At 37.8% G+C, this 27,757-nt stretch overlaps 3 protein-coding genes and 1 long non-coding RNA gene across 4 annotated transcripts in view; 1 reads left to right on the top strand and 3 right to left on the bottom strand.

The window, feature by feature from the left end:
* Window positions 1-764: 764 nt before the first annotated feature.
* On the bottom strand, window positions 765-2,667 carry LOC135587265 (UDP-glucuronate 4-epimerase 6-like). The gene has a single exon (XM_065078455.1). The coding sequence runs from the start codon at window positions 2,430-2,432 to the stop codon at window positions 1,047-1,049; it is 1,386 nt and encodes a 461-aa protein (XP_064934527.1). The 5' UTR covers window positions 2,433-2,667; the 3' UTR covers window positions 765-1,046.
* A 3,370-nt stretch (window positions 2,668-6,037) lies between these two features.
* LOC135587264 (GTP cyclohydrolase 1-like) lies at window positions 6,038-9,780 on the bottom strand. The gene is made up of 2 exons (XM_065078453.1): window positions 9,386-9,780; window positions 6,038-7,656 (listed from the first exon to the last, which is right to left on the bottom strand). Exons 1-2 carry the CDS (start codon window positions 9,621-9,623, stop codon window positions 6,416-6,418), a joined length of 1,479 nt encoding a protein of 492 aa, XP_064934525.1. The 5' UTR covers window positions 9,624-9,780; the 3' UTR covers window positions 6,038-6,415.
* A 3,194-nt stretch (window positions 9,781-12,974) lies between these two features.
* On the bottom strand, window positions 12,975-13,554 carry LOC135588937 (uncharacterized). Its single transcript, XR_010476538.1, has 2 exons — window positions 13,372-13,554; window positions 12,975-13,293 (listed from the first exon to the last, which is right to left on the bottom strand). It is a non-coding gene; the product is annotated as an uncharacterized LOC135588937 (long non-coding RNA).
* Window positions 13,555-15,857: 2,303 nt separating this feature from the next.
* The window catches only part of LOC103993488 (uncharacterized), a 34,667-nt gene continuing 22,767 nt past the window's right edge, over window positions 15,858-27,757 (top strand). Inside the window, exons 1-5 of the mRNA XM_009413575.3 lie at window positions 15,858-16,221; window positions 16,300-16,385; window positions 19,888-19,989; window positions 24,876-24,982; window positions 25,070-25,170. Of these exons, the coding sequence (XP_009411850.2) occupies window positions 16,015-16,221; window positions 16,300-16,385; window positions 19,888-19,989; window positions 24,876-24,982; window positions 25,070-25,170 (603 nt within the window). The 5' untranslated portion in view covers window positions 15,858-16,014. The remainder of the gene's footprint in view (window positions 16,222-16,299; window positions 16,386-19,887; window positions 19,990-24,875; window positions 24,983-25,069; window positions 25,171-27,757) is intronic.

The following is a 27,757-nucleotide window of genomic DNA, read 5'->3' as shown; positions in this document are numbered from 1 at the left end:
CTGAAGAATATTCACATGTTCATTTCCTATTTATACAAGTTAGGAGGCACAATAGATTAGCGGATTCTCAATAAAAATAGAAAAATATTCTGATATAGTTGAAGAAATCTTATCTGCTATCAGATAAGATAGGATACAAAGTCTCAAACTTGTTTTATTGACCTCATTCACAAAACAATTTGTATCATTATTTAATTCCTCCTAACACTAGCAAAAAAATCCTTCTTATGGTTTGGGCTTGTAGATTAGTATTATCACCGTGGAAGTATAATGTTCTTGGCAGCAGAAGAAAACTAGAGCAGCAAGAATATCCTAGATTTCAGCATCAGTCAAATCACTGGAGTCATCTCATACTGATTTCCATTGTCTGAAGGTTAAAAAAAATCAGCTTGTGGAACATTCCAAGCCATCATCTTCTTTCATTCATTCTGCCTTCATAGCTTATGATCAAGTGGTGGTATGAGAGTCTTAAATCTTAACATAGTAGAAAAGTTGCCTTGCTTTGTTTGATGATCTCTGAGGGGGTTTTGGAGACCTAAACATAAGGAACGTTGCAGTCTATGCCAAACCTATCAGCACATCTGTGCATCTGAATGCAAAAAATCCTTCCATCTAAGTTTAGTTGCCACTCCAGAAATGTTTCTCACAGCTCATATGGATCTACCATCCATAGTGAAAACATGCATTGACTTTGGTCAGACAAGATGAATCAAGTTCCTTTGAAGGCCAATCCAAAGAAGAAAAGAAGACAGAGACAGTATCGGTATGCAAATTTTCTAGATGAAGTAAACTGTATGGATTTACATCAAACAGCAAAATCTCTTCTTCTTCTTCAGCCATCACAACAGAGTACTTGAGGAGGAAAGGACACAAGGAAAGAGAAACCATGACAGCACCCTTGTTCGGTGTTGGCTGCTCCTCCTCCCCTCTGTTTCCCCTCTCCACCATCATCATCTTTATTGCTACTATTAATTTATAGTAATGATGAAGATTAATCTGTAATTAACCAACAATATAATAATACACGGTCACGTATGATGATTGCGTCAGGCCGACGCTGCCGCTCCCTCCTCCTCCTCTCCGGCGATCTTGCGCTTCCTGTTGATCCTCTTGGTGGTCTCCACACCGTAGTACTCGACGTACCACTTCACGAACTTCTTCAGCCCGGTGGCGAGGTCGGTGGTCGGCCGATACCCGAAGTCCCTCTCCGCCAAGCTGACGTTGGCGTGCGTGAAGGGCACGTCGCCGTTCTGCGGCAACGTGACGACGTTCTTCTTGGCTTTCTTCCGTAGCAGGTCCTCCAAGATGCTTACCATCTTGGCCACTGGAACAGGGGACGTGTTGCCGAGGTTGTATATCCGCAGTTGCGCGGGGCCCCGCTTCTTGCCGCCGCCGGCGACGCCCGTGCTCTTCTTGGCGGTGTCGAGGGCGCCGAGGCAGCCCTTGACGACGTCCTCGATGAATGTGAAGTCGCGCTGCACGGCGGTGCCGTCGGGCATCCGGAAGAGGGTGATGGGCTTACCGGAGAGGATGCTCTTGGTGAAGGAGAAGTAGGCCATGTCGGGGCGGCCCCAGGGGCCGTAGACGGTGAAGAAGCGGAGGCCGGTGATGGAGAGGCCATAGATGTGGTTGTAGGTATGGGCGATGGCTTCGCCAGCCTTCTTGGTGGCGGCGTAGAGGGAGGCGGGGCGATCGGTCCGGTGGAGCTCGGAGAAGGGGGCCTCGGTGTTGAGGCCATAGACAGAGGAGGAAGACGCCCACACGATCGAGGGCTGGGGGTCGGCGTGCTTGGCGGCGGTCTCGAAGAGAGAGACGAGGCCGGCGACGTTGGAGGCCACGTACGACTGGGGATTGCGTGTGGCGTAGCGGACGCCGGCCTGGGCAGCCAGGTGGAGGACGTGGGAGAAGGGGACGACGTCGAACAGCTTGGCGAGGAGGGCGACGTTGTTGATGTCGGCGTCAAGGACGAGCACGCCGTGGCGGGCAAGGAGGGCCTGGCGGGAGCGCTTGAGGGCGGGATCGTAGTAGGCGTTGAAGTTATCGACGCCGACCACGCCATCGCCACGCCGCTTCAGCGCGAGCGAGCAGTGGGTGCCGACGAAGCCGGCAGCGCCGGTGACAAGGACGGAGAGGCCGTCGGCTCGGCGTGGAGTGGCAGAGCGGCGGACGTCCTGCTCCCAGGCGGCAGAGGACGAGGAGAGGAGGCTGCGGTGGTTCGAGTGAGGGGAGGAGTAGTAGTGGGAGCCGGAGAAGAGGAGAGGTGGGCTGTGGAGGAGGAAGAGGAAGATAAGGAGAAGAGCAGCAAGGAGGGTGGCGCGGAAGAGGATGTAGGATGAGGCAGCGATGAGCTTGGCGCTGCTGACCCGGCGGCGTAGGTAGCTGTTGTAGCGCTCCAGCTTGGACGCCTTGCTTGTGTCCGGCGGAGAAGCCATCTTGTAATATTAATAGCAATGCTGAAGGTGGTGATCCAGCGCTACAAAGATACTGATGATCTCTCTCTCTCTCTCTCTCTCTCTCTCTCTCTCTCTGAGATGGGATTTGCAGATGGAAGAAGGGAGATAGAGAGATATAAAAGAACCAAGTGAGCTGATGAGAGAGTGACTGTCTGTGAGAGAGAGAGAGAGAGAGGTGTCGGTTGGATGCCACTTGCTTTCCTTTTCTTTTCCGCTGCCTTCTTTCTCCTTAGCCTGAGCATTTGCATGTGTATGCTCAACTCCTCCATTATTTACTACTACTATTACCCAACATAGTAAATGATATATATATATATATATATATATATACAAATATCACGCAATATAAACTTGTCAGTAAAATGATGGATTCAATTGGATCATTTAGATTCTCTTGACTTGGAATCTGATTGGTCACAACAGGATCTTCCTCAATTCGACATGGCTCAGTCCTACCGTTGATGCGCATATCTTTTACCAATCTTAAAGCTCTGCTCTACCCATCCGACTCAAATTTCGTGCGGGTGAAAGCCACAGGAAGCCTATGGAGATCGCTGCTTCAGTACAACAGCTAAGATGGCAGGGTGTGGCGTGGTCTGGAAGTCACATGCCTCGCCGCGTAGTGCCACCCGCGTGAGTTCCCTGTCCGTTTCGCCATTGCTGTTACTCTGCTCCTTCCTCCTTCGAACTCGGAATGCAACGAGAATGACAGTCTTCACCGGACCATCAGAGATGGAGAGGGAGCAGTGTGGCTGCTTACAGTGGATGCCGGCAAACAGACTCTTACGAGAAACAACAGATAGAAGATAGAGAGCAAGCCGAAAGGAGGAGAAGGCGTATCTTTGACTGCAGTTCAACTTTCTTCAGGTCTTTGCTCAGTGGTGAGTGACACTCCAAGTTTCCAGCCACTTCACCGGTGTTGGAATTGGCACTCTCCCAACACAAACCGATGGGACAGTTGCCTTGAGAGGAGAGGCAGCATTTATTGGATTCACTGTCATTGTGTGACTCGCTCGATTGGTTGACATGGACTTGTTAGCCACTGTAGTTTCCTGCCCCTTTCCAAGGGCTTATCAACATGGCCGATTCCACCACCTCACTGCTTCGCATTGAATATGACTCTCCCAGAAGTCCCCTTCTTCCTTGTTTTGGTGCGTTTTATCTGATTCCATCTGTCTAAAGCTTGGCGAGTAAATTACACTCTGCTGCATAAATACTGTACCTGACACACAACAAAACTGATACTGCAGACCTCAAGTGTGAAGGATCAATGATGATAAGACCTAAAGCTAGGAGAAGACAACTTTTTTAGGCTCTGACAGTTCCTGGATATCCTCGTCTGGTCTGCCCATGGCTGTACTAATTCTAAAAATCCTGCAATTGCAGTACAAGGCATCTTTGACACACCACGTAATCTATCATCTTTCCTGCTTGTCCTGCACAATCAACCCTGCACCTTCAATTAATCTCCCTCATAAATTACTTGGCCAGGAAGCAAGTGTTTCAAACCACTCCCAGTTGGTGCCTGATTAATCTTCTGATACATCTGAACAGTTCAGCACCGAAGGCATTAGAGACCTGAGCATTCTACAGCAGCTTCACTAAATTGGTCTGCAAACCAAAGTTCAGTGGTTTTAATCATGAGTATGATTCAAGAACCTTGCAAGTTACCATCACAGATAAATTACTATTAACATCTAGGTTTGTGTAACCGAGGAAGACAATGTGAATCGAAGGACAGCAAAAAGGGAAGAATCAAAGGAAGTCAGGTGATGCCAAACTACGAGGAGTTGGCATGGGACACACCACCGGATACAGGGGGAAAGGAGGAGACTTGAAGGCATCTTTGTGACCTTGTTTTGTCGGTGGAGAGACGATGGGCTTCGTCGATGCCAACGTGGGAAGTCCACGCTGCCACACATGCATGCCTCAGATAAGTCGATCAGAGTTGGGACTGTTGCGGTATGCGCGTTGGAGGTGGAAGAAGATGAGGGGTTTGGAAGCCACCGACTGCACATGGCCCTAAAATATCAATTAAAGCGCCACCTCTTCGAAGGCTTTGCCGGCTTGATTGATCGTCCTCAGCTTCAGTTCTTTCCTTCCAAGTTCGGCATTGCAACAGGAACAGATGTTTCGGTGGGAGAACTCGAATTCCCCTCCACCGTGCGCAGGTTGTTAGTCTCACGGTAGGATTTGAAGTATCTCTCTCTTTCCTCCTCCGATCTCTCCGTCTTTTGAGTATACAACAGTTTGACGGCCGGCTTTAGTCCGATTTGTTTTCTTCCTTTGTTTTAGATTTTCTTTTTCTTACCACGTGGCACTATCACGTTGGTCGGATTAGGTTATGAATGATACCTCTCCGTCGATCAATGTTTTTGTATTTTCTTTCTTTTTTAGGATTTTTTTCAACCGCCCCTCCAATGCCACGTGGTATTATCCCGTTGGTAGAATTAAATTATAAATATGACTTTTCCTATCAATGGTTTTATTATTTATTTTTTTCTTATTTATAAAATTATCTTTCGATAAATTTTCGAAAAATCTCAAGTTTTATTTTTTTTTTCTATAGAGGGTCTCTTTTTTGGTTTATACTAGCAAAGTGTTTTTTATTTTTTAAAATATGAGATTATCTTAATATTCATATCGTCGCTTTCACCCCTCGTTTGTTGTTATCATATCCTTGTTCGTCCGAACTTTTCTTGCTATAGTGTTGTTACATTGGTTTTCGGTAATTCCAACTATGCTCCTCTAATGCCCCTCCACCCCGATCTTCCTTTGAATTCAAAGAAATAAAAAAAATAAAAAATTATAAAAAAAAAGATATTAAAATAAATATTTCACAGATAAAAATTAAACTCGAGTTAATAATCCAAAATTATGAAACATTTGGGGATCAACGATACAGTTGCATGGAACATAAAGCATGTTAAATATTTTCATGAAACATAATTAGAAGCAGAATGCAGCATTACTTGATTGCAAAAAAGGATAAAACATAACAAAGAAACCATAGCACTCAAATTACCAAAAAAGATGTGTCACTGATTGAAGATCTAATGTGAGAGAGATAAGAGGTCCCAAGAACAAGGTTCAAAATAATCATCAAATGACAGCTAGAACTCAAACATTTAGATAACACACAAGGCTCGATAACATTTCTCCAGTGAACAGAGAAAGAACGCATAACCATAGTTTGCTTTACATATCACTTTTTGCTTCAGCTCAGGCAAACGAAGTTTTAAGAATTGACAAGCAGATAAATATGCTATACGTTAGCAAAAACAGGTAAGTTTCAGCAGAAATGTAATCTGTCAAGAATTAAGCTCAAATAATAAACTTAAAGCTAAGAGTTGCATCTTTTAAACAAAACAAAGTAGAACATCACTTTTTCTTCAAAATACAGTACCAACAGCAATAACTACCAAGTCGCCAGGAATCCATGAAGCACAACAAAATAAAATCAACTTCTAACAATAAACAAACTCACATTTTGATCACAGAGGATCAATTCTACACCAAGTAATATGAAAATACAAACAAGAAAAGCCACAACCAAAACACTGAATCACAAATATCTTTCTTGATGCAAAAAAAGAAAAAATGATCGGCATATATAGAAGAACCGTAAATGTTACCCATGCCTTGTACAACTATTCCCTTCCATAAACAACACCATTGAATGAATGTTTCAGAAACCAGATTATTACAAGGGAAAAATCATTTTTTCTTTATGATTATTCTTCAACAATATGCAGGGAATGATGTGAATTCAAGCCATTTCTCCAGTTTCATGCTGACTGGTGGCTTTTCCAAATAGTTAACCCAAAAAGAGAACTTAAAAGTGTCAGCTTTGTCTGCAACTGCATTTCTATCTCCATTCAGGAATCATTCCTATCATGATTGACTTCATCATGAACAGGAAAAATGTATCATCAACATAGTCAGATCAAATTTTCAGATGTTTAACCCTCAGAAGCATTGTTATCTGCAATTGTCTGCAAAAACAAACCCTTGGCTTTTGCATCAGTAGAAAATTGGCCCAAAACTGCAATTGTAGCCGTGTTGCTTCCTACTTTCTCAATCCCTCTTGATATCATGCAGAGATGGTGAGCTTCCACGACAACAATTACTCCAATATTGAAGATTGAATAAACTGCTTCTGCTATCTGTCTAGTTAGTCTCTCTTGCACTTGGAGCTTGCAAGCAAAGGAATGAACCACTGACTGCAAAACAGATCGTTCGATACATTTACCTTCTTGTTTATCCAAGTATCCTATGTGTACAACACCGTGGAATGGCAGGAGATGGTGCTCACACTGTGAGCAAAAAGGGATGTTCAACACAGACTGGATCTCGTTCAGGCAAGTAAAGTTTCCATCTACCACATTACAGGAGTTCGCTTTACTAAGACCATTCAGTCTCAAGTCCAAGTTAGAACTCCTAGAATTCAAAAGCCACTGCACATAGTGGTGTGGGGTGCGCACAAGTTCTTTTCGTGATGGATCTTCACCAAGGGAATGGAGAATTGAAGTCACTGCAGCCATCATGGAAGCATGTGTAACGCCTGTCTTGGAAGTCTTACCATTTTTGGGGCTCCTTGCACAATGCCCATTCCACAAAGATGTCTCTAGAACCCGTGATGGACACCAAGAAGAAGCAGAAGAAAGGTTTGTATCCCCTCTTTCAATGTTTATGCTTTTTAACTTCAGAAGTGCCAAAAAGTCATCCCACAAAGAACTTTTCTCTTCCTTTAAAACCCCAGAACTTGAAGAAACAAAAACTTGTATCCACCCATGCATATCCAATTTGGATGGGTATGTTGAGTTGGAATTACACGGGAGGGCTTCAGGAAACTGGATGTGCCAACAGTGAAGAGCAACAGCAACACCAGCCGGCTTGATGCTGTTGTGCAACGCTGAACAAATTTCATTTGCCAGTCTTTGTGGATCTTGAAGCCTCTTAGAGAACACATCTGCAACTCGGGATAGCTTGCTCAGGCCCACAACTCGCCGACCTGATGGCACATAGCCAACATGGCACTGGATACTGAATGGAAGCAAGCAAGACTCGCAGTATGAGAACAGATTGATGTTCCGAACCACCACTAGCCCACCAGCTCCTCCAGCATGACCTGTTCCAGTCTCCAATCCGGCTTCTGGAAACAAGGCACCTTGTACGATGTCCTTTACTTTTTGTTTGTAACCTAACACAAAATAGAATAGACTAAATAAAGACCTCAAGCGACTTAAAATTTCTACATGATCAATGATCAATTCTTCCTCGAGTTTGTCATATAGAAGTTGTGAGGAACTGAAGTAGCTAAGCATGACACAACTGTCAGGAGCAATATGTTTTGAAGGTTAAAGCTCAAATGCATAGAAATCCTCCTGTTGGCAAAGCTAGAATTGATATCTGAGAAACATCTATCGACTATCAATAAGCAAAGACTTTCTTTTTGATAAAACAATAGTAAGTGCATTTTCAACATTTTTAGGAAATTAAACTAACAAGCAATATATTTTGAAACATAGACAACTGACATGGAGAAATATTAATTGAAATGAGTTTCAGGAGAAGTGACAATAGATATGTTTTGATATTTCCAAGGAACATACTCCAGAGTAAGATATAGCATTCGTAATTGGTTAAATGCACAAATTATCTTAAACAAATTATAGCATTCGAATAAGTGAAAAATATGACTGATGCAGACAAGAACTTAGAGATCTAACATGAATGATAAATAAAGGCAATCCTGACTTCAAGATTCAAAATATAGATAGGACATTTGCCAAAGCAATACGTTAATAGTACTCATATGACTAACTTTATTCTAACAAACAACACAATATTCCCGAACTATGTTTTTTCTGTGCAAAGCAAGAAATTTTGGCAACCACTACCTTTCTGCTCCAGAAAACAGAGCACCAGGAATTAAGACAAAAGAGCATGTTTTGGCAGTACCAAAATCACCTGGAAGTGTCGCCACAGATAGAAAGCTAAAGGTTGAATCGTTTTGAACCAAACAAAGCAAAGATCAAATATGGAAAGAAGATTTGCCAAGAGCTGAAGTTTGTAATACATATACGACCATAACCTTTTTGGTTTTTTGCAAAGACAGAATCTGTCGCTAACAAACAACACAATCCTTTTTTTCCCAAAAAGTAAAATTTTATTACCTAACTATGCAGCTGCGAACTCCGCTCATCAGAAGAGAGTAGGATTGTGTAAAGTTAACTATATCTTTACTGTGCAAAGAGAGAAACTTCCTAAGATCACACCTCTTCTACTCTAGGAAACAAAGCAACAGGAATAAACACAGATAAAAAAAAAACCAAAAGTTTAACATAAAGGGAAAGTTATGGCAGTAATGAATAAGCGTCGCCACATATTTAACGATAAAGGTTCATCAATTGAATTAAACAAAGCAAAAGGTCAAATATAAAAAGAAGATTTGCCAAGCGCTAAAGTTTATAATACGTATACGACCATAACTTTTTTTGTAAAGACAGAATCTATCGCTAACAAACAACACAACAATTCAGAACTATATCTTCCCCTTGCAGCATGAGAAACTTTTTCAGATCACTTCCTTTCGTCTCCAGAAAACAGAGCTAAAAGGGAGAGTTTTGGCAGGAGAATTAAGCAACGCCACAGATTTGAAGCTAATGGTTCCATCATTTAAACCAAACAAAGCAGAAGGTCACCTTTTCCTCCAAAAGATGGTATAAGAGACAAACAGAACACGCTAACAACGAGAAAGGTGCGATTACTACAGCCAGTCAGTCGCACATACTACGAAGGGGCAGCTAAACGATCCACCATTGCACAACAGAGAAACTAAAGATCAAGCTTTATTAAAAAAGAACCGAGCAGATCTAAGAAAAACGAGACGACAAAGAAAGATCTATAAAAAGCAAGCAAGCACAAACCTCTGGTTCCTTCGCGGAACGCTTTGGCCACGCGATGGGGCGTCCTCCGGAGGCCCTCGCGCTCGGGGTCCTCCCCAAGGCCCTGCAGCAAGACCCGCACGGCGTCCTCGATCGCCCGAGCCGACTCAGACTCGGAGTCCGTCATCCCCGATTCCCACCCGATCTCCGCCACATCCTCCTCCAACCCGACCCCATTCTCGAGCTCCTCCTCGAAGCATCCCGCGTCGAGAGCCCCCATGCCGCCGGTCGCCGAGCTTGAGGGACGAGCCGGGCAGTAAGACCAAGCCCTAGACAACGAAGGCCACGAAGGGTGGCAGCAAGGAGTGCCACCGAAACGGATGGATGAGATCCTCCTCGAGATGTGTGGATCGGCGCCGCCTCCTCCCCCTCGCGGTCCGCCTTCTCTTATAGGACGATCGATTCAACTGTTGAGTCTAACGTGCGGGTAGATCGCATTCTTAGACCCTACGGGCGTGGCTTTAATCGCGCCATCTAATAATAATCATAATTTAACGTCGGCTCAGTTTCGTATAGGAAGGGAACAAGTTCGATTCCGATCTGAGATCCACCGCACGAATCTTAAACAGCATCGGACGTTCGTTGAGCCGCTGTGCGGGGAACGAATGGTGGGGCCCAAAAGTGAATCGAGGGCGTCGCCTACCCTCGCTTTTTCGCCTGGGCGGGGCCCGCGGAGGATTTGGGGTGGAGGTAGTGGGATCCTTCACGCACACTCATTTCCTTCTCACACCCCCGTGTCGACACCCCATCCCCGGTGTGTGGCGAGGGGACGGATGCGGTGGGGCCCGGGTGCGGTCGCGGGGATCGATCGCGACGGCCGCGTCGCTGGGTGCGGGTTTTTAGGTGGATGTGGTTCTCGAGAGAGAGGGGGGGGGGGCATGGCACGTGAGAGGTCACGTGGACGTTACTGTTCCTGAACGAGACGTCATGCAGACGTAATAAATCGAAATAGTCATCTTTTGTAGAAAGGCTTTAGTAATTCCCTTTTTTTTGTACTCTATTTATCCCAATAAACCTATTCAGTATCACACATCATGCAATCGGTCTCTTCAAGAGTTCTTACTCTATAATTCCTAAACCATCTGGGAATCAGTCTGCCATGGATACAATATGCTCATATTGATCCTTTAGACCAAAAAAACAGTTGGTGGATTATCTTAGTCCTCAAGCCAATTGGGAATGCCCAACTTGAATTGGTGGAGATAGTAATGAGATGAGGTGAGTAAGAACAGTCCTATCAGTTGCCTAAGGGTCAGGCATTGTAGAGGTAAGTTGGTACATATGATCCCACAATCACTTCCAATATTGGATTAAAATAATATTTTTTTGATGAAAAATATTGAAACAGTAAAATAAAACTAGATCGAATTTGATATAAAACCAATTAACACGATACGTAATAGATTAAAAAAAATTTAAAAGCATAATATGTTATTTTAAAACTTATATCTCGAGCCGATTGTAATGGATAATTAACTCATGTAGTACCAAGTATTAAGAACTTTAATGTTTCAAGAATCAAAGTTAAGATATCGATAGTATATAAAATTGAAAAAGAATATTGAATATTTTGATATAGAGATTCTAATATTGTAATAATTTGGTGTCGTGGAAAAGGTAAAAAAAATAGTTAATGATCATAAAATTATATCATATATCAAAACAGATGAAAAGATTAGTAGTAAATATAATTAGTAAATGAAATATATGAGAACATTGAAAATATTCAAGTTTTTTGCAATTCTCACAAATAAAGCACCAAACTTCACCGTCACAATAATTTATGTGATACATCCTATCCTGTACACTCATGTTGTCCTCCACATGAAATAATTAGCCAAAAGTGTCTCTTGAGGCAGTGTGAAATTGTCGTAGGCTCGACATGTGTTCTTCCTGCTTCACTCACAAGAAATGGGAAGAGATTGCCTCACCTACTAAACTTGGTCAGTCAAGAGAGCGATTGGATGATGGCTGGACTTTTGCTGGTAAGTGCAGTGTTTGATGGTGGTGGATGAATGATGGAAAGCTCAGCTGTTCCTTTCCACACTGAGAAAAGTTGCACTCAAAGTCTAAATTAGTTACTCATTGTTGGTGATCGAAAGAGTTGTTCAGATAACATTTTTAATATACAAGAATGTTCTCGTTAAAAAAAATTAATTAGATTATGGAAAAAAAAATTTCTAATTATTTACCGTAAAACTTCTATTCTCGCTTATAAATATATAAAATTTTACGGGAACTAAATGCAGATGTATGGATACATGATATTATTAAAAGATTATAAATATTTTATTATCTCCTTTTAGCCACATAAGGAAGTTATTTTTTTGATATTAAATTTTTTTTATATAATAATAACATATTATTGATTTTTATGTTCAGGGTCAAGAGAGCAATTGGATGATGGTTGGACTTTTACTAGGAAGTGTAGTTTTTGATGGTGGTGGGTGAATGATTGGATGCTCAGCTGGTGCTTTCCACACACAGAAAAGTTGCACTCAAAGTATAAATTAGGTACTCATGCAGATTGTTGTTGATCAAAAGAGTTGTTCAGATAACATTTTTAATATACAAGAATTTTCTCATTAAATTTAATTAGATTATGAGTTCCATTTAATTAAAATATATATTATAAATATGATTGGATTTTGATAACGATTATCAGTCAATAATTTTTTTAAATATAATAAAATTTCTTAAAACATTTTGATGAAAAAAACTCTCTTGATTATTTATTCTAAAACTCTCCTGATTAATTTTTTAATATTAAAAATTGACATAGAAAAATTACACTCAAAGTCTAAATTAGGTACTCATGCAGATTGTTGATTGAAGAGTTGTTCAGGTTACAATTTTAATATACAAGAATGTTCTCATTAGAAAATTTAGAGCTTGTTGATTGCTTTCAAACAAAGAAATGAGTATTTTCTTTCACATAACAAAGCAAGCAGAGACATGCTAGATGAGACATGAACACTCCATCTCATGTGTCGATGACGATTTACCAGATTTCAAACATAAATATGTCATCCAATCTAAACTCTTTTGATTTATATTTTCATAAAAAAAACATTTATCTCGATCACATCTCATCATGTATGGTAGCACAATTAGAAAGATTAGATTTAGGTTAATGATTGGGTCATGTAGACGTTAATCCAAAATAGAATTTTCAAAACATATCTCACCTTAAAATATTTTCTCAATTAAACCCATTGTAGAAAGTCATTAGATCACGATAATCGAGTATAGTATGAAAGGGACCATATCGAGAAATCAATTTGATCTCGGTCTTCATACAATTTGAATAAGATTCGAACATAAATATGTCCATCAAAACTGAATCATCCAAGTGTAATGACATAAAAAAATTATATAAAAATTCATAATTTTATTTCTAAAATTTGAAAATAGATGTATAATTATAATAAGTGTAATGACATAAAAATATAAATTTATACAATTTTAATCGATTTGAAACTAGGTTACTTAATTTTAAAATAAAAGATTTAAGCATCAACCATAAACTCTACATGTGATTTATTTTTATTTATTTCTATCATTTAATCGGTTTGAAATCAGGACGATTGATTCTAGTTTCTCAAAATCAAAAAATATAATATTTTAATCCAATTCGAGTCGAATCAATGATCCGAAGGAAACGAGCTATGGGATCCCATCTAAATTATCTTTCTAAACGGAGTTTAGTTTTGTACCATCATCCGATGCTCTGCTCTGATGCGACACACTTGACGAAGTATTCCTCGCCTCGAACCACCGTCGAACAGTTGGTCGGCAACTTAATTGCCCTTGTTGTCAAATCCCTTCAAAAGAAGCTGTTGTTGACGAAGACCACTGCTTTCCTACTTTGACGATCTCAGACTTTGGTTCTTGGGAGGAAGACATTTGGCCAGCGAGAGTCGAAGAAGAAGATAAATATATATTGGAGTGAAACAATATTGACTTACCAACTCGTGAGATGTTCATACAAAACGGACGTCAGAGTCAACGATTGCTGCCGCCATAATCCACCATAGCTTGCTTTCGCATGTAAAAGAAGGTGTGGCCGTCCCCTACGTTTTCAGCATCCATGAATTGACTTACCGATCGTCCTTGTGTTTCTGCTCTGATGGAAAAAGGTTATGGAAGGGAGGCTGACATATTAGTCCCTCTAAATTCTAATATAGCAAAATATATCCCTTTATATATATAAATATATCCTTAACGAATATTAATAATAAATAAATAAATAAAAATAAAGACATAAAATCCCTCACCACATGCAAACGTGAAAATTGCTAGTTCAAGAGTTATATATAAATAATAATTTATACAGAACATTTGTGGTTTGAGAATTTTGAAAATAGAATACCATTTAAGAAGGTCTAAAAAAGAGTATTTAATTTCCCATCTATAAAAATAAATAGATAGTTTTTATTTATGAAGTGGTGAAGACCGTATCTGATTCCAAGAATTTATCATTAATGATAGAAAATAACATCACTATCAATGTTTTCTAATTGATGGTCATAACTTATATAGTACCGAAATTTCTAGACCCAACTAATTATTTGTTATCGAAAGTCATACGAGAGGCTCCTTATTCATTTATGACAATGACAAACCCAATTAATAAGTGCAGTAATCGGTCCAAATGGTTGAATAAGCAATTAATACAACCCATTACCACGCAATGGACGTTCTAAAATCATTATATATGATCAATTAAGTTTTCGAACGAGACTTAAATGGATGGATTGTTGGGTCCAAATTAATAATTAAAAAAGAAAGCAGCGAACGAGGGCAATCGGTGCACTGAAGAGTTTTGTGCATGCGCAACTAGCAGCGGTGGTGCACGGTGAGAGAGAAGGCAGAGAGCGCGCTGCGAACTGTGGCGGCGTGCGTGTATGCAGAGAACGACGGTAGTGCACAGCGAGAGGAAAGAGAGAGAAAATGGAGAGAGAGATTAGTATCTTCAGTTTTCTGTTTGATGATAGTAGCCAAATGTTATCAATTTTAATCCAAATTTTATACGGAGAATTTTTATAGTAAACTCTATAATCCGAACAGTGTTGATCTATGATTTATCCTCTCTGAGATACTTTTGTGCTATATTTATTTTTGTGAGATCTAGAATTTTTTTTGATAATGATATGTTTTTAAGCTAAGATTTATGTTCTTGATGTTATTGTGATCCTCTAGTTATTCTAGAAAAGATTTACTATAAACTTGTTATCATTACTATTGATAGTAGAAGTTTGAGGTGGACTATGGTCCCGTGATTTTTTTCACATTAGGTTTTTCACGTTAAAAATTTAATCTTTTATGATTGATTTATTGCTCTATTAAAAAATTATTTCGTTTTAACATGTTTTTCCATTGATGATAAAAATATTTTCTATTATTTGCGCCAATGGGGATAGATAGAGAATTCCGTGCAACATTTATATGATCATATCATATTTTTTAATGATAATATATAAATATATAAATATAAATAAAATATATATATATAAGAATTAAACTCAATATTTATGATTCTAATATTTCAATATTAATCATTAAATCAATATTATGCTTAAAATTTTAATATATTTAAAATAAAAAAATAAAAAAATATTTTAGTAGAAGTTCGAAGACCATGAAAATATACGGTAAGAACTTTAAGTTGAGTGAAAATACTCTAATTTTTATTTAATATTAATTCTTAATAAATTTTATTTATATAATAAATAAATATTATTTCGAAATGTTACACATCTTTAAAGAAGATAAATATTATTGTGATATAATTGATATATATTTTTAAATTTAATAATATGATTTCTTTTAATAATATTGTTAGATACTTAACATGTTTTGTTATTTTTGTAGTACACAGATATGTGAGTATGAAAATTGAGTAAAATATTAATTTTAATATATTTATATTTGAATATTATTGTGATGTATAAACTTTGCAAATATGATATTATTATTATTATTATTATTATTATTATTTTTAATAATATAGTTTCTTAAAAAGATAATTAAAGAAAAATATTAATAACTTGAATTCCCTGTCTAGATTATGATTTTCTATCCCCACCTCTGCTCCATCTAAACGAGTAATGGGATGGGGAATGGGAGATGAGGGATGAGAATAGCTCAACTTGTTCCATTAGTATCCTTAATAAAGATTTTATAAATATAAAAAAAAATAAAAAATAAATATTAAACAACATATATATATATATTTATATCCAGTAAAATAGAATTATAGTTGGTAATGGTTGACCGTTGACCTAAGGTTTAATGGGGAATACCAACGGCAGACGCACGCTACATTGGAATTTATATGGGCATACACATACTTTTTGGTGTGCATAAGGACATGTACGTAATTTTACTTGTGGATCTTGATTCGCGATTATTTAATGAGTTGGTGCGCTAATTTCTTTTACCCCTCACGAGGGGAAAGTATAATACGCGAGCCGTTGGTTTCTCCAATCTTGGGCGAGGCGGAGGAATAAATCCAAGATCTCCTCTACGCCTTCCTCTCTCTCCTTTCGATTCGTGTTCCTCTCTAGGGTTTTCTCTTCGTTCGCCCCAAATTTCTATAGCCGAGAGTGATGGGGTGGGGATCGCGGGATGTGGCTGCGTTCAAGTGCTTGTTCTTGCTCGCTCTCATGTTCGGGATCATGTCCTGCATCACCTATTGGATCATCCACATGAAGCACGTCGCTCCCCTCGGCCTCGACGCGCCTTCGGATCGCTTCTCGGAGGCGAGGGCCGTCGAGCACATCCGGCAGCTCACGGTCGAGATTGATGGGCGCCAGGTGAGTGGATCGGGGAGTTCGTCGTTTCCGATTGGTTTGGGTGATGAAATTGGGTTCTTCATGATATTTGGATTGCAGGAGGGTCATCCGGGATTGGAAGAGGCAGCGAAGTATATAAGGAAGGAGTTGGAGACTATAGCGTCACGGGCAGGACCCGATTACAGGTGAATTTATGGGTTCGAAAATCTAAATCTGTTTACGTGATGTAAAATATTGAATTAAGTGGCAATTCTTTGTCTTTACCTTCTGTTTCTTGTCGACAACCAATTACCGTTTTTACCTCATCGGCTCCACAATTAATTAGCCAATTGTTACTTAATTAGTGAGAGAACTTTTCTGAATTGTTACTTAAGTATGCTGGTGATGTGACCTTTTTTATAGCTCAATTGTTACTTAATTAGTGAGAGAACTTTTCTGAAAACACTTACTGTCAGAAATTAAAGCGAGTTAGTTTGCAGCTTGTTAGCATGCTGTTTAGGATTCCGATGAAGGCTTTAAGTTTATCACATGGTCTGTGACACATTGAATGTAGTTAGAAGCATAAAACTGTACATCCCGCTTATGCTTCTGAGTAATTTTTAACTAACTTTGCAGCTGGATCCTTCACATGGGTTTTTTCCTTGCTTGATTATTACAGCCACCTGTTGTTGCTGGTTGTTGTACTGAAATATATACCACACGTTAGAGTCTAGAAATGTACATCCAGTGGTGTAGTGGGCTATAGGTGTGATCAAGCTCAGCTCTTGTTTTTCTCTGTTCTGCCCTATTTTGCATCTTCATCTTTTATTGGATTTTAAACAAACTTTAGATCGAATGAATTAACATGCCTGAAAGAAAAAGCCAGATTTATTTTCACAAAATCGTATTATTTCCTGAAAGAAAAGCCAATTTATTTTCAATACCTTGTTTGCTTGGTAATAATTGAAATTATTCGATACTTGCAATATAGATGGCATTTCACACTATACGCTGTCCATATGAACTGAGAACACATTGTCCACACTTAAATAGAAGGCTTGAGAAATTATGCTCAGAGGTCATGGAATATGTCTATATAAAAATTATGATAAAATATTTGGAGGCTGATAACTGGTCCAGAAAACAAACAGCTAAGATGGACAGTTGTTGCCACAATATATTTCTAAAGTGGAAAGTTAAAGGTGGTATTAAAAAAGGGAACTTGGAATAGTATATAGCATATACAGCTTTTTCTTCCATGCACCAGCTGGATTACTTGTCTTTAATTACTTTTTTTCTATTGTATGTGGTAGATACATCAAATATAAATCTTAACTCAGATATTCAAACTTTTGAGTTTTGATGGTTTAGTAGTGTACTGCAATTTTTCATTATTGAGGATTTGATCATTCCGCTACCCATTTTTAAGGATTGATTTAAGTGATTGAAAATTTCCATTATACTATTAGCTCTTGTCTAGGTGTCTGTTAATAGGACTGCTAAGTTTTAAACCATTGGTAAGTTACTAGTTTTTTTGCTTATAGTTTTTGTTTGACAAGATGGGAATCAGGACTCAAATTGTGACAAAACCAGAATTTTGAATTTGGATCTTGTTGGAACAGTCAGATTGGATTGTGGAATCAGATTTATTCAAATTGATCAACAAAAAGTTGGTACAAAATCAGAATGGATCAGTCAGAACCCAATTGATTGAGTCCAAGTTAGCCGGGTCAGAAACCGAAGCATCGCCTGAATTGGACAGGAAATCAACAATACATAGTAGGGGTTGGTCAAAAATGACCTGATCGATTGGGATCAGTCACACACAGCATTTTCTGAACAATTTCTGATTGAGTTTGATCTAGATATAGTTGATTTAGGCCTAGCCCAGCTGATTATTGATATTTCGAGTGCTTAGGTATCGGATCAGGTGAATGCAACCATATTGGTGCTACTATGTTGATTAGCTTTGAAATTAAGCTTCAGGTCCACCTCAGGGGAGGTAAAAGATGCATACTAAACTTAAGCTAGATGATTCATTGTGGGATTGGCTAACCAAACTGGTACTGGTTTTTATAGTTTTTGTGGTTTGTATCAAATATTAATTTATGAGGAAATTTGGTTTTTATTAGTTTTCAAATGTAGGATATGACATTGGTCAACAAAAAAAGGTGCAAGAACTTGAAAATGAACAGGTTTATCTGATTTGTGTTTAGAGGGCACAATTTGTAGGAGTGATATTGTGGGTTTGGTGCTTGTAAAAGGAGGTGGAGGGTACAGATGATGAATAGAAACAGACTGGGGAAGGATCACTTTGAACTCACTCTTAAGTTTTTCGGACTTGCTCAAAAGAGACTATGACTGCAAAAGAACTTATATAAATAGTAGGAAATGTTCATCCATGTTCAAGTTTTAAAGTCTCTTCATATTATATAAGAATACAGCTACAAGTAAAATATAAAAATAAGCAAGGCAGAAAAGAAACATGGTGATCTCTAGCTGGCACTAATTATGCACAGACAATGCAAGTTGTCAATCATGCCATATTGAAGTAAGTCTTTCCCTTCTTTAAAGATTCTTGATTGTGGAAATATATTTCTTTGCTATGATCCTTTTTTAAAGATGGTTTTCTCATGGATTTCCCCAACTTGCAATGAATGTTCAACCATTCTCCATCTATCATGTGCCACTATTTGATCAAAGATAGTATCATGTTAGTCGCTACTGCTATTCCTTCCTAGCGAAGTATTACGAGGAGTTGAAGACTATAAATGCTAAAGCAGTTAATATGTTATTAAGTTCAGCCAAAGCCAAGCATGACCAAATGATCAGTGCCCTGGGACTACAGTTGAACTTTTTTTTTTTTTGTTAAAACTTGTATTTTGGACAAGGAAAGTCTCTATCACTTTCGATAAAACAATGTAAGATAACAATTAGATTATTAGTTGCTTAAATTTTGAGCTTTAGGCCGCACCTAGCGTTGTGGGTAATACATTTACATGACTATTGTATGGATTTTTTTATGGAAAAGAAAGGATCTGCAAGGATAACTAACTTGTGTTTTGAAACTTCCCTGCCAAGTTCCCTTGATGCTCTTCTTTTTTTAAATTCTCTCCTGAAAAAAGTTGACATATGATATCTCAACATGTTAAATGTAGATTTATAGGAAATTACTTGGAATTTGCAACATTTCAGGGCTTTATGTGAGGACTACCATAAGGTGTAATATCAAATGCCCTCAAAATTAATGAGCTAAAAAAATTAGTGTGCATCAGCAAGTCCTTTGGTTTTCCATTATGAGCTTTTAGAAGAAATATGTGATTTTGAAGAAGTGGAACATTGTTCGTTTAATTAAGAAGTTCATTATTTGTCAGATGTTGTAACATATTAGTGGAAATCCGAAAGCTAGACATCCATAGTTCTGAGTCTTCTGACTGGATATGACTTCAATGTTCCACACAAGTAAGGACACAAAAAAAATTCTTGGATCGTTGGCCAATTAATGCTAAAAATTAATGGATTTTACTTTAAAGATGATCGTTTTATCTGTTTGAAACTTACTAAGTCAAATGAATAACTAATTATTTTTGGGTTGATCAATGTCCATGTTCATGCACAATTTGACATTGCTGGAAGGCATGATGCAGTACCTGCTGTTTTTGTACATACTTGTCGAGTTTACAAATTTCTTATGTTTTTAATCTGCAGAATAGAGGTTGAGGAGTCACTTGTCAATGGTACTTTCAATATGTTATTTTTACGGCATAGCATATCTCTTGGTTACAGGAATCATAAAAATGTAGTTATGAGGTACTTCCAGCTTTCTTTATCTCATATCTTGATAATGGTAATTACTTGCTTTATTATAAATACTTTTCTGGTAGTTTGTTCGTGCATGTTGTGCATTATCTTCACCCACTTGGGGTTGCTGCTTATGTAACTTTTAGGACTTAGATGACATGTCTTGGAGACTACATAGTCAGGATTGACATGTATAAGATGGTAATAACTGCTTTTTTTTTGTTTTTTCTATCAAGGGATTTGCAGATGGTAAGACTACATATTTGTGCATTCAACGTTGAATTGTATGTTGAATATGACTAATACTCATCTCATATGTGGTCTTTGTTCAATCACCTTCTCCCTAAGTTCTATAGCATGGCTCATTAGTATAACTTCTGTATAATTTTTCAGCAATGAATATTTCCCTTATATATCAGAGCTAAAGAACTTCTCTAATCAGTAATCAATTTTCTATTTGTACTAATCATCTAGATCAATGGGATGCATTTAGATTCTTTACTAGTTAATAAATTACGTCACTTCTCTATTTTTATATGAGAAAAAAAAATTATGATTTTTATACTTTGTTTAATTTTTGATACTAAATTTATAGTGGCTTTATTAAGTCACTTATGAAAATAATCTCTCTATCTTCACCTAACCATAACAAGCACTATCCAGTCCTGTACCTAATACATCTAGTGTTACCTAAATCACTAAACCTCCTTTCTTTGGCTTTAGTGCCAACCTATCAAAATCCTATCGTAAGCCTTATGTTTAGCCATATTTCCATTTTTCAACCACCTTTTATATTATAATATATCCTATAAAATACTTATCATTTTTATAGTACTGTCAAAATTTAGAAGCATTGTTTTTGCATCAATTTTTATACCTCTTCGCGCTACCACCAACTGTTCCTTGTTTCAATTCCGTGCATTTTACTCTTGGAGATTTCTTTTAGTACACTCTGAATCACACTTACCATTAAAATCCATCTGATATTTGTATCATTTTTCTCCAAGTTCTGAACCCCTTTCCCATTCTACTTCTTAATTGGTCAAACTGACAATTATTGATCCTTTATTGGGGATGCCACATATCAGTCTAACAGGGTTCAAATAGTAATAAAATAAATGGTGTAATAGAAACAATAGTGACTAGTAGGACTACATTGTCAGAACTTTTTTCAATTAGAAATGAAATGTTAAGTGAAAGAGGTAACTACCAGAATGGTTGGACCATATCATAAAGTAGAGGAATTGTTCAAGTCTTCAAGATATATGTAATGAAGTTGATGAAAAGCCTAATTATGGAACTTGTGCATCTCTTGGACAATATAGAGGCATAGAGCTATAGAAGTATTTCTCAGCCATAATAAACTTATGATGGGTATTCCATAGTTTGGCATGTAATTGATAACTGAAATCTATTTATACAAAATTGATAATCCTATATACCTCATATGCAAGAAATTATTCAAAATGACCTAAAAGAGATGTACATGAACCTTGACATTAGTTTATGGAGTCTGGACAATGCCTTAGCATATCGTGTGCTGGTGTTACTTGGTACCACAATTAAGATTTGAGGGAACTGTTAAGTATTCTTGAGAGCACATCAATCTTGAAATTTAAGCAATGTAGAACTTTTGTATTTTGTACCCATAAAATATCAACTGGCTCGATGATTACTTGCTCTTTCTTTCTATATTACTATTAGTGGACATCACTGCAGTTAGAAATTCATTTCTTTAATTCCTCCAAAAGTTATATAATATGTCAGGCCAGGAAGACACAGGAAGCTGGAAGGAAAAGAGGATGAGTTTCAAAAATGTTAAAGAATAGACACAACTGAATAAATCAAGGTTCCAAGACTACTGCTGAACTTCCTAGCAAAAGGATCATCATTAAACCAAGGTTTGCAATTTCGAATCGTACCGCCCATACCGGGCGGTCCACTCGATATAACGGCCTGGCTGCGGTGAGGCTAAGGGAGAAGCGTCGAAGAAGGAAGAAGAAGGAGAGGGCGTTCGAAGAAGAGGGAGAATCGGGAGAACCTTGGCGCAAACTTGTTTCCACGCCCTTTCTCGATCCCGATCCGACGCCGCCCTCCCTCGACGACCCCAATCCAGGAGGCAATGACGAGGAGAATCGTAAAGAGGAGGATCTGGAGGTGCGGGGATCGGGGGAGGCGGTGGCTAGAGCAGCGGAAGAGGCGGTCTCCTTCATTGCCTCGTCTCTGACTCTACGACTTTCTTCTTCGCTGAAGGTCTGAGACGTCTACGGTCTTCGACGTCTTCGCCGAATGCCGCAGACGAGGCGACGAGGAGAAGAGGAGGAGGCGATGTCGTTGAGGCTGCGTACGCCTTTTTTAAAAATATTTTTATTTATTGATTTTTATATTTTTATATAAAAATTAATATTTTTTATAGTTTTTATATATTAATTATATATATATATATACACGTATCGCTCGGTATGCTCTGGCGTACCGCTCGGTATGATGTACCGTACCATACCGAGCAAAGCTCGAGACATCGGTATGGTATGAAATTTCAAACCTTGCATTAAACTATCACATCTAAGGGGTTGAGATTTGAGAACACATGAATACATCTATGTGATTGAGAATTGTACTCAAATTGAACTATTGATTAATTTTACACCAGCTGCAGATTAGCATAAATAAACAACTTCAAAGTGCACAACAATACAAAAAAAAAGAACAGTATAGGAAAAATAAATTCCTAGTACAAGATCTGCAAGGCAGGATAAAATAAAGGTAAATTGGTGTTGAAGAAAAAAAATTATCTGTTGAAAAATAGGGAACTTATCTGTATTAATGAAAAAAAACCTTTCACAGAATCCCACAATATTGCAATACAGAAGTGACAGTGCAATTTGGAAAATGCAGAAACAATGGCACAAGGAGGAATACAATCACTGGCAAACTATGAAGTCCCAAAGATAAATGTTTGGATTGTTGTGGTCAAAGTAAGGTGTATATTTCAAAGAAGTTTGGATGTCATAGCTTTCGTAATTATCCTATAAACCATTCGTATAATAGAATTATCTTTTCAATAGTTAATATTCCTAATTTTAATTGGCAAGTTTACAGTTAAGAACTTCAGTAAGGGAATACAGGCAATTTTGCTAAAATAGAATGAATGTATGTGCATCTGTGCAGCTTCCTAATTTTATGTTCATGAATTTTGAAATTTGATTAGTGGATGCCACTGTAAAATGGTGAAATAGACACTTAGACAGTGTTTCTGATTACTACGAAATCTGTGTAAGCTTTTACATATTTTAGGCAAAGGACTTTTCTCGACTTCCATGATATTCTCTGGACTTGAAAAGATCAGTTTTAGTTAGGAAAAAAGTTTGTCCATGAAGTGATGATTTAATTGAGCATAATGTCTTGTTAAGCCAACTTTTGTTAGGACAATTGCAAGTTTCTTTTTCAATGATGTTACAGTTCCAAGAGTTTTTGACAAATATCTAGTCAATTTTTTGCCACATACTGTGCAAACCTTACTCAAACTCTATTGAAGATTATAGAAGATAACAATAAGAGAAATACAAATTTAAAGATACAAGTGAAAGAAAGGGATGGACAGTGAGAAGGGGTTAAAAGAACAAAAATGAAAAGAAAATATAATTTGAAAGCCCAAGAGGAGGAAAATGGAGAAAGGAGAACTTGGTTAGAAGTTCAAACAATAATGTTGTTTTTCACTTATGTGTGGATAAGAGCAGAAGCGAAAGGAGGGGAAACATAAGGGAAAAAGGAGATAAAGAGAGAGCAGAAAAAATACTTCTAAGAGAAAAAGAAAAGACAAGGACAGGGACATGGTATGATTTTGATTGCATTAGAAAGCCAAGTGCTATCCTTTGATGGGCAACTTTAATCACTAACAGCAGTCGCAGCCAAGGATTGCCATTTTGTGGCATGGGAACATACTGGTACCATTTTGTCATGTCAAGATTCCGTGTTGTCCTGGTCAGCATGCCTTTGTTTCTTGTACATGCCAAAAATTTGAGGAAAAGAGAAAACAATGGTACAAAGCCTAATGTTTCAGGCTTAAACCCATCTGTCTTAAAACGATGGGCTAGCTTAAGCTCTATGGAGTTCTAAAATCTGCATGACATGAGTTTGTTTTGGGTTTTGACTGAAGCTCTGTTGTTTTGCTGATGGTTTTAAGTCTAAATGTGTTGGCCCATGCAGATTTTTGTGCATGATTCAACCCAATAACATATATGAAGTGAGCCTTAACTTAATGGCTAAAATAGTTACGGCCAAGTAGTCACTAGTTATGGCTTCAAGTTCTTTTATTTGGGTCTCAAGTCAAATAATTGACATTCTTATATAGGCATTAGATGTATTTGGGAATCCTTCACGGAGTTTCTCATGTGGAACCATGGCCTTCAAATGTGCTGTTAGTGCACATTATTTGGTAGTTCTGCTCCCCAGTCCCCTGATCAAGTTGAGAAGAAATATAACTTGAATATCTACTTGGTTCACTGCATTACAAAGAGAAGCCACAAAAATGTTTTAATTCCATTGCTATCTATCTGAAATGATCACTTGGCCTGATGATGTTATGGGGCAGGCCTCACTCAGTGGATCACATAAAATTAAAATATCTACTCTTCTCATAATAATAATAATGATAAAGATAGCAGGCATTCAAGTTCATGTATAATATTCATCTCTTTTATGATGTGAGATTGTTGAGGCATCACACACTATGGAGCAAAAAAATAATAAAAATACCCATGATGACTAAGGGTGCTTGTACACACATGTTAAAGCAATTCAATTAAGGTTGCCATAACTATAATTTTCTTTGATCTTTGTGTACTTTATAGTCTCAGATATGCTGCTTCTAACTGAATTAAACTAAATCACAGGATTTCGTCAAAATTGTCAAATGACCGTGATCCATCTATTTTGGTAAATGGACATTTTGATAGCCCACTTGGCTCTCCTGGTGCAGGTGACTGTGGTTCTTGTGTTGGTGAGTCATGTTATATTGATCGCTGACATTTTAAATTATGCTATTGATTGTTTATGCTTTTCTTATTTGTTTTGTCTTTCTTTTCAGCATCAATGCTTGAGTTAGCACGATTAATTGTTGACTCTGGCTGGATTCCACCTCAACCTATTATCTTTCTTTTCAATGGTGCAGAAGAACTCTTTCTTTTGGTAACAAACTACAATTATTTTAGGAAATAGACTATTCTTCGCCTCATTTCAATTACACCGATCACCTGAGCATACTTGGATTACCAACTTTTTCATTTTAGAAATGTGCATAACCAACTTGAACGCCGACTATTACATGTGGACCTTATTCTGTTACGAAATATTAATAGGCAGTCTTTGACAGGTTTTCAATATTTCTTATCAATCCAAAAGTCTTTCATAGGTCTTTTATGTTTCTTATGAATCCAAAAGTGATATGTGTCATGTTTTGGATTATACTTTATACTTTATACTTTATAGTTTATACTTTATAGTATGTGCAAACATGCTCAATACCATTTAAAGCATTAAGGTAGTTTGCTGCTTCATTTTTCTCTTCAAGGACTAACTTTTTGCAAGAACAACTCTCTGCTCAAGCTATGCATAAAAATGACTTATGACTTTTTGACAGTCTTCTGCTTCCTTAGTTCTCTTACAGTACTAACTTTTTGCAAGAGCAGCTTCTGTATGCATCTCTGAACCTATTGTACCTTCAATTTTTAAGAAGCCTTTTTCAAAAGTTGTGTTGTTTCTTTTGATGCAAAATCTTCATAGAGGAACAATATATTTTCATTTTTCTGTCATTTTTGTCTCACCTAAATGTTTAGCACTGTCCTCTGCCACCACCTACACATACATTAAATTTGCTGGATATAAAAATCTCATTTTTCATATAACTGCCACGAGACAGAATGTTAGGTAAGAATGACAATACAGGTGCTTGCTTTTAGACAGTTTTATATCTTCTAAAGTATCATATTTCCAAGTTCTTTTAGCCAACACAAAGGTTTCAATTTGCACCGTCAGTGTGTGAATCTATTCTTACAAGCACGAAGGCCAACTGATATGAAATGGAGGCAATTTCATGGTGTCCACTCTGAAACAAAGTTTACTGCTCAGTAATCTCACATATTAGGCTTATCAGCTGGTAAGCCTACCACCTGAGTCCCAAATTTTTTTTTAATAAACCACTACCACCTGAGTCCCATTTTTTTTTTTTAATAAACCACCCCTGGATAGTTGTCAACAGGCTGTTGATAGCTCCTCTCTCCTGTTGACAGCCCCGTTCTCCCTGGAAACTATCACCCACCCTTCCCCCTTCTCCCTTATTGACAACTGTCTGTCCCCCTCGACAACTGGCTCCCATTCCCTCTCATGTGGATACCCACCCCCAGTTCCGAGAGTCTCCTCCTCCTCCTCTGTTTCTCTTCCTCCATTGCAGTTGCCTCTTCTTCCCTTTTCTCCACTGCACCTCTGTGTCTGTCTCTGCCTTTCTCTGTCTCTCTATATAAATGTTTCTCTTGTAGTAGTCCAGATGGTACTGAACTGTACCAACACTCATACGCCATATGATACTGTACCAAATAGGTTCAGTCATTGACCAGTGTCAGTAATGAATTGTGATTTTTAATCCTTCTTAACTAATTGTTTTTATTCCAAAATGAAACAACATTCCCAGACAAGGGCTTAAACACAAGCTGATGGCTATGTTAACAAAAATCAAATAGAAAAAAGTGAAAGAAGTTAGATGCGGCAATTGCTGTTTTATATATTCATCTGATAAAAGGAATAAGGTCGCTTGCTTTATATTTGCTTATTCATCACAATTATCTACTTGTGCTTTCTGTCTTTCTGCATTGTAAGATAATATGGGTTGCATTTACATTGATCTCCTGCCCCTATTTAGGACACATGAGCATCTTTAGGTTTTAGATCTTTCAACTGTGCAATTCATCGTGGATTGCTATGGGTTCCTGTTCAAAACAGGAAGCATATTCTACCTTGTAGACATGCTCATAAATATTTTATTCCATCTAGTTCTTTGATGCTTCCAATATTTGATAGTGTCCATACTAGCAATAATGCTCATATCATAATTGGCATTATCAATCTAATATGAGCTTGCTGATTATTTTATTTTATTTTGGCAACATCCTGTTGCTTATGAGACACTTAAATAATCCATTAAAATATTCAGTGATGCAGATATTCTTCTTTGGCACTTCCATATCTGATATTTTCTAGGAGTACCTTCTTGTTTCCTGCAATCATATTTACACTGTTTAGGCAAGCGAAAAAGCACTTCTGATTGGCTGTCTACAGCAATAATCTATTAGAATATACAGTGACACAGATATTCTTCTTTGGCACTTCCTTATCCGATATTTCTGAGTTCCTTCTTGCTTCCTGCATTCATATTTACACTCTTTATGCAAGCGAAAAAAACACTTCTGATTGGCTGTCTAAAGCAAAAAGGTGTTCTTAGTATGCAATTATGCTTTTCATACTGATAAATTTGAATTTTTGTACAAAATGCATATTAAAATAACTGAGAAGTCATAGTTCCTTTTACATTTTAGAAGCTAAATTTCCTTCATTGAACTGAAATTGCTCTATTCTGTAACAGTGTAACCCATAATTGTATATCTGAATTCTGGACATGAATTTTTTTCTGCATCTGTTGCATGAGTACAATGTCCAAAACATTTAGTTTTTTGTTACCTTATGAGAATACTTTCTGCATTCCTCAACAATTTATGTACTCTGA

Source organism: Musa acuminata, chromosome BXJ1-8, assembly GCF_036884655.1.
Source record: "Musa acuminata AAA Group cultivar baxijiao chromosome BXJ1-8, Cavendish_Baxijiao_AAA, whole genome shotgun sequence".
Lineage (NCBI taxonomy): Eukaryota > Viridiplantae > Streptophyta > Magnoliopsida > Zingiberales > Musaceae > Musa > Musa acuminata.
The sequence above is the reverse complement of the archived record's forward strand: the minus strand, read 5'-3'. Positions and strand labels throughout refer to the sequence as shown.

What these genes read in the sequence shown, in the direction of transcription:
- LOC135587265 (XM_065078455.1), bottom strand. Translation starts at nt 2,432, where the DNA reads ATGGCTTCTCCGCCGGACACAAGCAAGGCGTCCAAGCTGGAGCGCTAC.
- LOC135587264 (XM_065078453.1), bottom strand. Translation starts at nt 9,623, where the DNA reads ATGGGGGCTCTCGACGCGGGATGCTTCGAGGAGGAGCTCGAGAATGGG. An exon ending in GTTCCGCGAAGGAACCAGAG is followed by an intron (nt 7,657 to 9,385) that starts GTTTGTGCTTGC and finishes ATTTTGTGTTAG; the next exon opens with GTTACAAACAAAAAGTAAAG.